The sequence below is a fragment of the Pituophis catenifer genome, unplaced genomic scaffold, assembly GCF_029215685.1.
Source record: "Pituophis catenifer annectens isolate HBS135680 unplaced genomic scaffold, rPitCat1.0.hap2 SCAF_10, whole genome shotgun sequence".
Classification (NCBI taxonomy): domain Eukaryota; kingdom Metazoa; phylum Chordata; class Lepidosauria; order Squamata; family Colubridae; genus Pituophis; species Pituophis catenifer.
In genome coordinates this window covers 19,921,988-19,936,188 of record NW_027256890.1, presented here as the reverse complement: position 1 = coordinate 19,936,188, position 14,201 = coordinate 19,921,988, and the positions used below count along the sequence as shown (strand labels likewise).

At 46.9% G+C, this 14,201-nt stretch overlaps 1 protein-coding gene across 1 annotated transcript; it reads right to left on the bottom strand.

The window, feature by feature from the left end:
• Positions 1 to 528: 528 nt before the first annotated feature.
• On the bottom strand, positions 529 to 13,870 carry EFNA1 (ephrin A1). Its single transcript, XM_070950666.1, has 5 exons — positions 13,214 to 13,870; positions 4,935 to 5,230; positions 3,293 to 3,358; positions 2,517 to 2,567; positions 529 to 2,382 (listed from the first exon to the last, which is right to left on the bottom strand). The coding sequence occupies exons 1-5, from the start codon at positions 13,312 to 13,314 to the stop codon at positions 2,267 to 2,269; spliced, it is 630 nt and encodes a 209-aa protein (XP_070806767.1). The 5' UTR covers positions 13,315 to 13,870; the 3' UTR covers positions 529 to 2,266.
• Positions 13,871 to 14,201: the final 331 nt, after the last annotated feature.

The window sequence follows — 14,201 nt, the reverse complement described above, 5'->3', positions numbered from 1 at the left end:
TTTTTTGTGTGTGAAATAAGAACCCCGGTTTATCAGCAAAGGGAGAAAAAAAAACCAGGTGAAAAGGTGATTTTAAAACGTCGTTATAAAAATCAGCATCAAAGGAGCTTTGAAAAATCTTGGCAAGCTGTACGTTTCGTTCGATCCCACGTGTCAGGCCATCTGGCTCTCCCAATATCCCCAAAACAAATCACGCCAGACGTTTTTAACAGACCATAATACTTATCAAGCTTCAAGCTTTGGCCCGGAGTTTCCACCTGGGCCCCTGAAGGCAAGAAATTAAAACATAAAATAAAATGTGGAACTGCATCAAAGCAAGACAGATTTCTGCCTTCGTTCGTCTTAAAATTCCATTTACAGGATTGCTCCCGCGAGAAAAACGATTTTTTTTTGCCTCCGCCATCAGGCCCCGCCCCATGTTTTAGGCCCCGCCCTCCGATCGCCCAAGCTCCGCCCTCTCGATCCCGCAAAACGAGGTTACCCCATTTGAACTGCACACCACAAGCCAGTTTATTCGGTGTTATTTATTCTTTTTTTTAAAACCGATAAAAAAAATACAAAGCATAACAGAAAATAAATTCCGTCCCCCGCTTTTTTTGAGAATTCGCCTTCTGCAAATCAACGTGAAGCAGTCAAAGATTTCAAAGAACCGATTCGCTATGAGCAGATCACTCGGGAAAGGCTAGGACTGGCATTGAAAAGCCACAACAGGTCCTCCTCGTTTAGCGACTGCCTCGTTTTGCGTCGGATCCGTAACTTTGAAAAGGTAAATTTTGCGACCTGCCCTCGCATTTGGAACCTTTGCAGGTCCATAAAAGCAAAGGAAAGTTGGAATGAGAGGATCAGCGGCTATGGATTTACTGACCGTTTCGCTTAATGACCAAGTTGCCAGGTCTCCATTGTTGGTTACTAAATGAGGACCACCATCCTTATTCATAGCTAAATGGATCCTCCACGAACAGAGGCAGTTTCCCCTCACAACGGAAGATGCACGGTTGGCATGGAATATAATAATAAAAATTCTGATTTATGGCTTTTAACAGCTGAGCACTGTTGGATATACAGGTAGCCCTTGACTGACAACTATTCGTTTAGTGACCGTTCCAAGTTTCGACATCCCTGAAAAAGTGGCTTACGACTGTGTTTCACACCTATGACGGGTTGCAGCCTCCCCATTTGCGACCTTCTGACGAGCAAACTCAGTGTAGGAATCCAGGATTCGCTCAACAACCCCGTTACTAGCTTAAAAATGGCAACGATTCCCTTAACAACCGCAGCGAGAAAGGTCGTAAAAGGGAGGCGAAACTCCCCGAACCAAGGTCTCACTTTGCAACATAAAATTTGGGCTCAATTGTGGTCGTAAGTCGAGGACTACCTGTACAAGATGCCAGCAAAACTTTCTTTGGCATTTTTGTGGACGCCTGTCTTTTTAACCGAGTGAAGACAGGAAACCTGTGAATGAGATTTCTCCTCTATGAAAATCTTAGCCTTTACCCAAATTAAAACCGATCCGAAAAAGACAATTTTCCACCCCTTCGGATCGAAAACCCCAAAGCGAATGAACATGAGTGTCGCTGTCCTAAATTCATCCTATACACATATATATATAGATATAAAAATGTCTCGTTGGAAATTGAAAATCCTTGATGGGTTTGTCACTTTCTCTTTTCCTTCTAATAAATAGTATCGATCCGAGTTGTTGAATCGATATCCTTGGGACGCAGCCTTCCTGTCCGGATCACGAGGACAAAAATCTGAGTCACCGGAGCGGTGCGGGGGTCTTCCCCAAATTCAGGTCCTGCCTGTTTTAAGTCCAATAAATTATTCACATAGTCTCGTAAGTCCAGGAGTGGAGTGGGTGGTTTAGGAAGCAGCCCGTATCTTATATCTTTCTCGAAAAGTCCAACAAAGTTTGCTCGAAAAGTCCAACAATGTCCACCAAACTTCAGAAAGATCCTCGGTGTCTCCGACTCGCAGAGGATACGTCTCCGACCTGCGGAGGATACGTCGCCCTCTCGCCGCATTGCTTTCTCACACCGGGAGTCCAACGACATCTCTCGAGAACAAGAGACGATTTGCACGCTGTCCTTACCACGCCCGCAACATGCACCGCGCTTCCTTGCGCCTCACGCGCTACCGACGGTTTCGGGGTCGGTAACCCTTAAGATACCACGTTGCCATCTCGCTCGCCGCGTGGTCACCTCGACGGAATCCACCCTGCCTGGTTCAATCCGGGGGTTCATTGAGGGGGGGCCTGAGATTCCCTTCAGGGCCCCCGAAACAGGAAGACCCATAGCAAGAGGCCGACGAAGGACAGCGGGCTGCCGAGCCGTGGGGCGGAATTGTACCCCACGCTGCGCAACATCGGGGCATCCGGATCGTCTGCGGAAATCAGCAAAGAGAGAAATAAGGTGGATGTTTGTCTCGTCGTGCGTGGAAGAGGGTCACATCCACGGAATGAGGATACCCTTCCCCCCCAGCCCCACAATTTCCAAGAATTCCATTTCTGGGCCTACCTGATTGAAGAGTCCCCTTTTGCGTTGGGATGTGGCCTGGTGGTATCAGAGCTACGACGGAAGAACGAGACAACGTTAAGTTCAAATACCCCCGAATATCAGAATACCGGAATCCTGAAACCCCTTCCCCCTTCCATGTTGATTCTTACACCCTTCTCTCTCTTTTTTCTCCAGATGGGCTCTATAAGCAGTCACCATAATCGGGCCCCACATTTATGTCACTAAGTGAGAAATGCTCCATTTTATGACCTTTCCTGCCGCCGTTGTTAAACGAATCGCTGCAGTTCTTAGTCAGTAACACCGTTCCACCCCAATCTCCCCCCCAGGGTTATTGTGGGGGTGAAATGAGAGTCTAAAGCAACCATACAAGTTGTCCTCATTTAGCGACCCAAACAGGGACTGGCAACTCGGTTGTTCCGTGAATCAGTCCCTAAGTGAAACATTCGTTTTACAATCTTCCTTTGGCTTTCCTTTGCTTTACAGACCCGCAAAGAATTTATGGAATGGGGGGGGGGGTCCAAATACTTTTTCATCACCTTCGTGACTCTGAACGGTCGCTAAACAAGGCGCCACTAAATGAAGCCCACCTGTATGCAGCACCCTGAGTAAGTCAGAATCATGAAACTGGGCAAAGTCGTAATTGTGGCTACGCTGCTCCCTTCGTCTAAATAAATATTCTTTCTGGCTAAATCAAATGGATTACTTTTTTTTTTTTTTTTAAGAAAAAGCAAACAGCGAGAATCGGAAAAGCAATATTTAAACGCTGAAATACTTACTTTTCTTCCCAACCACCTTCACCCTCAATTTAAGACAGGAATCTCCGTGCCGGTGAATCGGTTTTGCTAACCAAGAGAAAAAGAGAGGAAGAATATTTTTAAAAAATCAGAGAGACTTATTTTTAAAAAAAAAAAAAAAAAAAATCAGAGAATTTTTTTTTTTTTAAATATTTAAAAAATATTGCTGGTGAGAATCAGAGAAAATTGGAAGGCATAAGGAGGAGAAAATACCCCTTTTGAGTGTTCAGGAGAAATATGCGGAGGTGAGCACTCGTAGTTTGAAACGGCGGCAGTTTTTGGAGCCAAATTTAATCGGTTGGGACTACTTGCCACCAGAAATTGGGAATGCTCCAACACTTGGAAGCTTTTAAGAAGAGATTGGACAACAGTTTTGTCTGAAATGGGATAGGGTTTCTTGCCTGAGCAGGGGGTTGGACTAGAAGACCTCTAAGGTCCCTTCTAACTCTGTTATTCTGCTCCTTCCTTCCTTCCTTCCTTCCTTCCTTCCTTCCTTCCTTCCTTCCTTCCTCCTTTATTTTCTAGTCTAATTCTAATTTTAGCTCTATTCTTATTCTATTCTCTATTCTCCTTCTAACTCTGTTATTCTGCTATTTCCTTCCTTCCTTCCTTCCTTCCTTCCTTCCTTCCTTCCTTCCTTCCTTCCTCCTTTATTTTCTAGTCTAATTCTAATTTTAGCTCTATTCTTATTCTATTCTCTATTCTCCTTCTAACTCTGTTATTCTGCTATTTCCTTCCTTCCTTCCTTCCTTCCTTCCTTCCTTCCTTCCTTCCTTCCTTCCTTCCTCCTTTATTTTCTAGTCTAATTCTAATTTTAGCTCTATTCTTATTCTATTCTCTATTCTCCTTCTAACTCTGTTATTCTGCTATTTCCTTCCTTCCTTCCTTCCTTCCTTCCTTCCTTCCTTCCTTCCTTCCTTCCTTCCTCCTTTATTTTCTAGTCTAATTCTAATTTTAGCTCTATTCTTATTCTATTCTCTGTTCTCCTTCTAACTCTTTTATTCTGCTATTTCCTTCCTTCCTTCCTTCCTTCCTTCCTTCCTTCCTTCCTTCCTTCCTTCCTCCCTTTATTTTCTAGTCTAATTCTAATTTTAGCTCTATTCTTATTCTATTCTCTATTCTCCTTCTAACTCTGTTATTCTACTATTTCCTTCCTTCCTTCCTTCCTTCCTTCCTTTCTTCCTTCCTTCCTTCCTTCCTTCCTTCCTTCCTTCCTCCCTCCTTTATTTTCTAGTCTAATTCTAATTTTAGCTCTATTCTTATTCTATTCTCTATTCTCCTTCTAACTCTGTTATTCTGCTATTTCCTTCCTTCCTTCCTTCCTTCCTTCCTTCCTTCCTTCCTTCCTCCTTTATTTTCTAGTCTAATTCTAATTTTAGTTCTCTTCTTATTCTATTCTCTATTCTCCGTTTTTTTTAGTTTCTACTCTAATTCTAATTTCAATTCTCTTCTTATTCTATTCTCCATTCTCCATTTTTTATTTTCTATTCTAATTCTAATCTCATTCTAACGTTCTAATCTTGTATTCTATCTTTTACATTTTATTTTATCCGTGGCTTCTGCCACGGATCAACAGACAAGCCTACGAGTGGGGGTTTTTTTCCACCCCGAAAAGGAAACTTACAGATATAATAATATTCATGTCCCTCCCGAAATTCCTTGCCGAGGGTGAACGGCGTAAAACGCTGGAATTTTTCGGAGAGCCGTTCGGGCCCATGCAAGGCATCCGGTCGGTTGCATTGCCAACGGACTTGCTCCTTAGACCGTGGTTTGCAGGTGTCGTATTCCTCTCGCTCCACCAGGTATAAGGTGTATCGCTCCATCAAATGGACGGGGACGTTTTTATCCTCGTAATGCGGACAGATGATGTCCAAATACTCGTTCAGACGCACCTCGACGGTGTAATCCTCCTTCTGAAACCTAAAAACGATATAAAAAGGCGGCTTAATATATATATATATATATATATATATTAATATATATGTAAAAAGTTAAAATCTCGAGTGTTTTCCCGCGTCATTAAAAGTCTGTTAGTTGAAATACTTAAAATCCTGGGTAAAATCCCAGCTTAAAATCCTCCAAAATCCCAACAAAACACTTTGTAAGGTCTTTTGAAACTCTGGCTAAAATCCTAACCAACATTTTTAAAGTTTTCTTTTTGGCAACGTTTCGACAAGCTCTCTAACTTGTCATCATCGGGCCCCTACTTTCAGTTTAGAAGCTGTGGGGTATGCTGCGAGATCGGAGTTGTCGCTTTTCTATGTTCGCTGCTGCTGATGTATGCTAATATATATATATTAGAAGAAACAGCTGCGATCACATATTGCTCCTAGAAGCCCGAAGCCGAAGACACCAGCCTGAAGATGACGAATGAGACTTCGTCGAAACGTCGCCAAGACACTTCCAATTTTACGCGGGAGAAAACCCGACTAACCAAAGACCCATATATATTAATTATATATATTAATATATTAATTATATATATATATATATATATAAAGTGTTTTTCTATCAAGACACCTGGTCTGCCCCAGCATGTGAGAGGGAGTATACTGTATCCCTTTCGTCTTTCAGCTCCAATCCAGGAGCCCTCAAGCAGTCGCATTCACGACAAACCACTTTATACCAAATTTATATTTCGCTGATAAAGAAATAAAGGGAGAACTTGTGGCTCAGAGGTTAATACAACTGCCTAACATGCAGGCAGCCCAAGTTCGAATCCAAGTAAGGGTATGACTAGCTGATGAGAGCTAAATAGCTTGAAATAGATCTATGCTAGTTTCCCTTTACTTCTTTATCAGCGAAATATAAATATATATATATATAAACAGAACATTTTTTTTCCCAAATGCCATTCAGTGCCTTCGTCATCATCCTTACTAGCAACCCTGCGAGGTAGACCTCCCCTCCCCCGAGAGAGGAATGGATCTCTTTTAGGGAATCTACAGCCAAGGGAGAGAAAAGCCAGATTGGCTCAACGGCTTATGGTGATTCCTTCGTGATTTGCTTAATGACGAGAGTGGGTGTGACTCGCTTAACGACGAGTTCAGTTTTTAGGGAATCTGCGGTCAAGGGAGGGATGCCAGATTTGCTTAAGGGCTGACGATGGTGATTCCTTTAACGTCCGCGGTGATTTGCTTAATCGCGGTAGTGGCCGTGACTCGCTGGCTTGAGGGAATCTGCGTTCAAGGGAGGGAGGCCAGATTTGTTTAATGACGATGCGATTCGTTTAATGGCTGCAGTGGTTTGCTGAATAAAGATAGCGGAAAAGGGTGCGTAAGACTCGCTTAATGACTATCTCGCTTAGCAACAGTTCTGGGGCCAAATATGGTCGTAAGTTGAGGACTACCTCTTATACAGGTTGACCAAGGACATCTTAAGGGCTCCCAGAAGCTAAATAACGAGGAGGAGGCCCTGTCAATCAATTTAAGATTTAAAACTATAAGATATTCTTCCAGAGTTTGGATTATTTCAAATCCAGTTTGATTCTCTGTCCAGTGGGGAATATATACCATGGGTTTGTTTTCAATTCTAAATTTGCTCGTTGCAATCTTCAATCCCCTGGAAATTTTAAATACATGCAGCCGGCATTACCGTCTTTTCTTCATTGCTGCTGTTTTTTTAATCTCTTTTTAATCGCGTCGTTTTTCAAACAGGCGGCTCCGCAAATCCAATAAATGGAAATTAAACACTTTAAAAAAAAAATTAAAAAAATCGAGCGTGTCTTGGAATTACGGAGGTAACCTGACAGGATCGCGAAAAGAGGGCAACTCCTGGAAAACTTTAGGGAATAACTACCGTTCCTATCAGCCACAGCCGAGATGGCTTCCCTAGCTTGCTTACGATCAATTGGAATGGATCGGGGAGTTGGGGAAGTTTTTCCACGTACATAAAAGCATTTTAAAAGTTTTTTATCCAGGAATAAATCCCTCCTCGACTCCATAAAGTTGATTGTACACACTGCACATGGTTAATTTTTTTCCTCTTCCCTCCCCTTCGTTTTTCCTTTAACGCTTGCATTTCCGATTCCCTCCTAACCCCCCCCAAAATATTGCAAAATATTCTGTAAAATTATTATTATTATTATTATTTACTTTATTCATTAAACATGAAACTCAGTCAACAGAACATTCAAAAATGCATCCCAAATTCCATTGACTGGCACTGGTGGTTGATACGGGTTGCTGCCAGCGTCCTAGGTATTATTATTATTATTATTATTATTATTATTATTATTATTATTATTATTATTATTATTATTATTATTATTATTATTATTATTATTATTTTAATCTTTAGTGAGATTCACAGCCTTTGAGGCTGGTTAATAGCTCAGCAGCTCAAGTCCTAACCAAGGACCTAGGAACTGTTAAGGTATCGTCGGAGGATGTAAGCTGTTCCGAGTAAGGTGGTTTTTTGTATTATTATTATTATTATTATTATTATTATTATTATTATTATTACTACTACTACTACTACTTTGGCTTGACAAAGAAGCAAAAATAAACAAACACAGCTAGACCACAACGGAGCCCGACACTTCTGTTGCTAAGCGAGACAGTCGTTAAGTGAGTCTGGAAGGGACCTTGGAGGTCATCGAGTCCAACCCTCCCGGGCAAGCCAGACTCTACACCGTTTCTGACCCATGGCAGCTCAGTCTCTTCTCGAAAGCTTCCAGGGATGAAGCTCCCGCCACTTCCTTCCGAAAGCAACTTCTGTTCCACGAAGATTAACTTAACGACTTCCCGATTCGTTTAACGACCATGGCCAAAAGCAAAACAAAACAACCCCCCCCAAAAATCAGGCAGCCCCTCCATGAACAAGGAAAAATTCTGCTCTCCCAATAGTGGACGGGATGGGGGGCCCGTAAGCCAAACCCGTTGCGTGACGGTTCCTTGCAAGGATTATTAAAATGCAAGGTAAACCACGAATCGTGGTTTGCGTCGCGCCCCCGAAGCCAACGCAAGGACTTTCATCTTGGAAGGGGAGAAATGCTAGTTTGTTTGTTTTTTGCTAGCCCCCCGGAAAAAAAAATAAAAAACATGAGCCTATCGAGCGAGCGACATTCCAAAGGCGAAGTTAGTTATTAAAGTTTTATCCGCTTCCCCACGCAGCAGCTGGGGAGCCAAGGAACAAACTACGGCTTCTCCCAAACCGGTTTGACGGGGCCACGCCAAGGCAGGGACGATCCTCGGTAGAGCAAGAAACCACTTTTAGCATCCTCCCCTCCAAAGGGAGGGGGAGATACAGGTGGTTGAAAATCCCTCCCTCTCTCTTTCGCCCACTGTCTTGGGGCTTCCCACCACCCAAGATTTGACCCCCTGATTTGCACAGATCACACAGGAAGGTGGGCAAATGGGGAGGGGTGTGTGTGGAAATCACCCCACGCGTCTGGCTAAGTTGGATAGGGAAAGAAACAACCAAAAAATAATAATAATTTAAAAATTGAAGGTTTTGGAAGCCGAAAAGCCTGCAAAAAGGTGGACATTTTTATAGCTCAGCTGGAATGGGGTGTGTATTTGTGTCTCTGTGTGTGTGTGTGTGTTGCCTGAACGAACTGATGGAACAAAAAATGAATAAAATAATAATAATCATGATCCCCAGGGCCGGATGGGCAACGAAGCGCCCTCCAGATGTTCTGCAGATGTTTTTCCCCCCTTGCGTCTTTCGTCCCAAACATCTGGAGGAAAAAAAGTATTTTGGGCACGAAGAAACTGGAGAGTGGAATTCTGGTTGAATTTAGGAGGTGGTGTTTTTATTTTGGGAAGGGGGGGAAAAGAGAGGGGGGGTTTTTGCAGGAATTAAATGGGCAAGGGGGATGCCGATCACTCCCCAGGTCTGAAATGGGGAGGGGGCTGCCTTGAGATACGACGGGGTGTCGAAATTCAACTCGCGTTCCCACGCCTGGCTGCAAAGAAACTCTATCGAAGTTGGGAAAAAAGTGTTTGGCTTGACGTCTCCACATCTGGGCTCGGTCCTCGCCCCCGGGGGCCGGATTCGAATCCCCCACAATGACTGCCTTGTGTGTGTTTTTTCTCTCCCCCCATCTTAAAAACACAGTTTTTCCCCTGCAGTTGTCATCGGCGGGCGCTTGACCAAACAACTTTCCGAAAAAACTTTGCAAGATGTTTGTCCCCGAAAAAAAATACAAGAAAAGCTTCCTGCTCCGGATAACCCTGGCGCCGTCCCTTGGACGCTAGCCAAGGCTGGCCGGGAAGGAAGAGGCCCCGAGACCTCTCCTGCCCTGGGAAAGAAAGGCAGGACTTGGCTGACCGGGCCTCGGCTCCTCACCCCCTACTAACTTTCCCCTTGCCAAGTTTTTCCACCTGGTTGAGTTTCAGCAATGTGGATCCAAAGTCCAGCTTTTTTTTAAAAAAAAAAATATTAAAAAAGGAGTGGGGGGAGTAAAGAGGGAGGGGATGTTTTGATGGTGCATAACTTCTACAAAGACCCTCCTCATTTTCGCCCTGGGGAGGGGAAACGGGGGATCTTTCCAAAGCTGAGACCCCCCCCCCCCAAAAAAGGCAAGGGAGCATCTGAGCACACGCAGAGTGCTTTTTTGGACTTGTAAAGTTTGGAAGCGGGGGAAGAGACAACATTGTCCTGAGAGTGCGGGGATCTCTGTGAGGAGGGTTTGTGTGTCTTATTTTCATTTTTTGATCAAGAGGTAGAGTGCCCCTTCCAGTGGAGGCTCCATCCCCTCCGTCGATTCTCAGAACCGGCGGGGGAAGGCGTCGGTGGAAGGCCGCGTCACGAGCGCGAGAGATTGTTAGAATCCCAGGGGCGGGAAGCAGGGGTGAAATCCAACATTTTTTCCCTCCCGGTTCTGTGGGCGTGGCTTGGTGGGCGGGGCAGGGGAAGGAGGCTGCAAAATCCCCATTCCCTCCCTCCCCACTCCTAGGGAAAGGATATTACAAAATCTCCATTCCCACCCCACTCTGGGGCCAGCCAGAGGCGGCATTTGCCGGTTCTCCGAACTACTCAAAATTTCCGCTACCGGTTCTCCAGAACCTGTTAGAACCTGCTGGATTTCACCCCTGGCGGGAAGGGACCCCGGAGGTCTTCTAGTCTTGCTAGAACGGGAGACCTCAAATACCGTTCCACACGGATGTTTGCCCCGTCTTTTTCTTGAAAACCGCCACCGACGGAGAACCAACCTTCCCTGTTGGTTACTCAGCCTGACACAAGGAGATCCAGGCAGGAGGTGAAAATGGACTCAGGCGGGGACTGGAGGCTGAAACATGCGAAGAACGGTTGCAGGAATCTGGGGAGGTTTAGTTTAATGGAAAGGAGGACTAGGGGTGATATAATACCAGTCTTTCAATATTTGAGGGGCTGCCTCCAAAGAAGATTTGGGGGGTCAACCTATCCCTCCAAAGCCCCTCAAGGCAGGACGAGAAGCAACGGATGGAAACTAACCAAGGAGAGAAGCAATCTGGAATTAAGGAGAAACTTCCTAACAGGGAGGACAATTTTACCAGTGGAACAGCTCGCCACTAGAAGTCGTGGGGGCTTCATCCCTGGAGGGTTTTAAAGAAGAGACTGGAGAGACATTTGTCTGGAATGATAAAGAGCCGTGATGGTGAAGACCTCCAAGGTCCCTTCTGAGATTCTATTAAACGTTCCTTCTACCAGTTTCTCCTCCCGCTCCCCTTTCACAACATCCCTGAGAGGTAGGCTGGCTCCAAATCCCCAAATCAGCTTCTGCTTCGAATGGAGGAAGAATTATAATCCAGAACTCCGTGCTTCGCTTCCCTCAGAGTCGCTTGAACGACGAGTGGCAAATCAATGGAATCAAATCCATCGATTAAATCGTTCACCTTCCTGTCTTTCCTTAATCTCGGCTCCTTGCGCCCCCCCCCGTGGAAAAGGAGCATGGGAGGTGTAGTCCTGACATCTGGCAGCCCGCTAAGAGTTTCAGCCGGAGGGAAAACAGGCCGAAACGGAAGGGGAGGAAAAAATATCCAAATATATATATATATATATATATAGACCAGGGAATAGGGAGATGGACAAACTCAGAGGGAGGAAGAGGAGGAAGGGGGAGGGATAGGAGACCACCTGGAGAGCCCCCAGCCTTGAGGCGTTCACAACAGGACGCAGCTGCCCCCGGTTTCTCCACAAAGCCAAACAATCTCTGCGAAAACAAAGATTTTTTAACTCTCCTGGTGCCACAGACCTCCGCAAGCAAACCCACAATCCCTTTAAAAAAAACACAACAATCCAGCAAGGAAACCTGGCACTCGTCTTATGCTCAGAGGCACACCTCCCCAGGCCCCCGCGCGCACACCCCCCCCAGCAAATGCCAGTTGCATCACCCCAAAATCCATCTGGAAATAAGAACCCCAAAAGAAAACCCCAGAACTACTTCTCCTTTCCTTCGGCCTCGGTCCCTCGAGGCCCCCCCCCCACAGTCCTAACCAACACCCCCTCCCCCCAAATTTTAACCAGGTCCAACCCCCCCAACTCGGCAAGCAGAGGTAACCCCACCTTGCTCCGAGGCAGATTTGCAGACGTTGCCAAGGCGGCGGGCCGCAGAATGACCTCGGGACAGAGAGAAAGGAAGCCGTCGGAACTCCCCGCCACTTGAAAGCGGCTCCAGCCTGGCATCCCATTGTTTCCACAGCAAACCACTACAAGGGCGGCAGCTTGGTTAAGAAAGGAGTTTCTGACCGCCTCTCCTACCTTTCGTTTAAAGAAAGGTATTTGAAAAAAAAAAGGTGTATTTTTTTGGGGGGGCAAGGGATGGCAAAGAGTGGAAGTGCGAGGAGGAGGAGGAGGCACAACAAGGAGGAGTAACTGCAACTGGGAGCCCTCTCGGAAGAGCCCCCCCCCCCCGTGGCCAGATAGGCGGCAGATAAATGTAATCATCATCACAACAATAACAACTGGCACTGCCCACTCCCTTCCTAGGCAGGCTGCCCTCTCTTGATTCACGCCCCTTGTGACTGTTCCCAGGTACGGGCCAGGTGCCAAGAGGCAGGCCTACTCACTGGCTGTTTACTACTTCGAAGTTTTCCCCCCTGCCATTCCCAGACCCCGTAACCCAGCCACCCACCCCTCTCCCTCTCTGGGTCTTTCCTTCCCACAAAATTGGCACATCCAGCTCAGGAAGGAAACCCCCAGCTGTCCATCAAGGTTTGGCTGGAGGGGGGGGGGTGTCTAACTTTCAGCATTCAAATACTAGACAGAGGGAGGGGTGGGGGTTAGAGACAGATCAGCAAAGGGGGAAAGGGCAAGCGTGCAAATTTGCACCAGCACTTTCAGCCTGGCAGGCTTTGGAACGGGCACCCGGATTTAAAGGGTGCCACCTCCAAACAGAGAGGGTTTTTTTTTTGACTTTGGAAGTGGGTAGGTGGGGATGGAATGGGATGGGTCTAGGATCTGGTTTTGGGGTGGAGGAGGAGAACCCCCCTCTTCTCACCCTTTGCAGGAAACGGGGAGGGGGGAGAAAATCCAAAGGCTGGCCGGCTCCCTTTACCCCCATTCGGGTCTGTCTCAATTGAGGCGGTGGGCTCGCTCGGGAACCCAACGCGCAGCTAAAAACGTATCCAAATTCCCCCTTTTTTAGGGTTGGGTTTGGGGAGGGGAGTGGGGGGGGGGAGGTGTCTGGAAGCCAGGTGGGTGGCCGCGCTGAAACCGGAGACACCCCCCCTCCCCACTTTCCCCGATCCGGGGAAAGTGGGGGTGGGGAGAGAAGAAGGGGGTCTGCGCGGAGGGTCTCCCTCTCTCTCCATGCGCGCAGGAGCCAGCCAGGAGGGCGCCTAGGAGAGGACCGGCTCAAATCGAGGGGAGGGGGGGTTTGAAAGGGGTGGGGGTGGAGGGTAGGGGGGGTCTCTGCCCTTCAGAGCCTGGGCCCCCTCCCCATCTTCTCCCAGAGCCCCCCAAAACACGCGAACTCACTTGGGGTTGGTGCTGTTCCAGAAAACCGTGTGCCTCTGCGCGGATACCAGGCTCAGGGCGCAGCAGAGACCGAGCAGGGGGGTCCACGGCGGGAGACCCATCGGCCCGCAATCCCGACCCTCCTTTTCCTTCCTTCCTTCCTTCCTTCCTTCCTTCCTTCTTTCCTTCCTTCCTTCCTGCTACTTTCTTTCTTTCCTTGCTTCCTTCCTTCTTTCCTTCCTACTTGCTTCTTTCTTTTTCTTTCTTTCTTTCTTTCTTTTCCTTCCCTTCTGCTTGCTTGTTTCCTTCTTTCTTTGCTTTTCTTTCTTTCTTTCCTTCCTTCCTTCCTTTTTTCCTTTCTGCTTGCTTGCTTGCTTCTTTCTTTCCTTCCTTCCTTCCTTCTTTCCTTTTTGCTTGCTTCTTTCTTTTTCTTTCTTTCTTTCTTTCCTTCCTTTCTGCTTGCTTTCCTTTCTTTCTTTCCTTTTCTTTCTTTCCTTCCTTCCTGCTTGCTTTTCTTTCTTTCTTTCTTTCCTTTCCTTTCTTTCTTTCCTTTCTGCTTGCTTCTTTCCCTTCTTTCTTTGCTTCTTTCTTTCTCTCCTTCTCCTTCTTTTTCGCCTTCTCCCGACGGTGCGCACCAGCTCAAACTCGCTCGCTCGCTCGCCCCGGGGCGCACCCGCCTTCGCTTCGCTCCGTGCCGCGCTGGCTGCCTCTCCTAAACCGAGCCAGGCAGTCCCAGCCCTGGTTTAAGTACTGGGCGGAGGTGCCGCCCCTCCTGGGCCGGGAAAGGGGGAGAGCCGAGAAGCGAAGAGAGCGCCGGGCTGACCCCAAGCGGCAGCCGCGGCTTGACGCCTTGCCTTGGGCGAGCGCCAGACACTCGGCTCCGTGGAGCTAGACAACAGTTGCCAAACAAGTCACACACAGTCACACACACCCCTTCCCTTCGTCTTTCCAGGAGCCACGGGTTGGGTTAGAATAGAGGACCTCTGGGTGCCCCTTCTCAAGTGGAAAA

Coding starts and splice junctions, on each gene's coding strand:
- EFNA1 (XM_070950666.1), bottom strand. CDS start 13,314: ATGGGTCTCCCGCCGTGGACCCCCCTGCTCGGTCTCTGCTGCGCCCTG. Junction 5,231..13,213: donor TGGAACAGCACCAACCCCAA/GTGAGTTCGCGT, acceptor TATCGTTTTTAG/GTTTCAGAAGGAGGATTACA. Junction 2,568..3,292: donor GAAGGTGGTTGGGAAGAAAA/GTAAGTATTTCA, acceptor CTTCCGTCGTAG/CTCTGATACCACCAGGCCAC.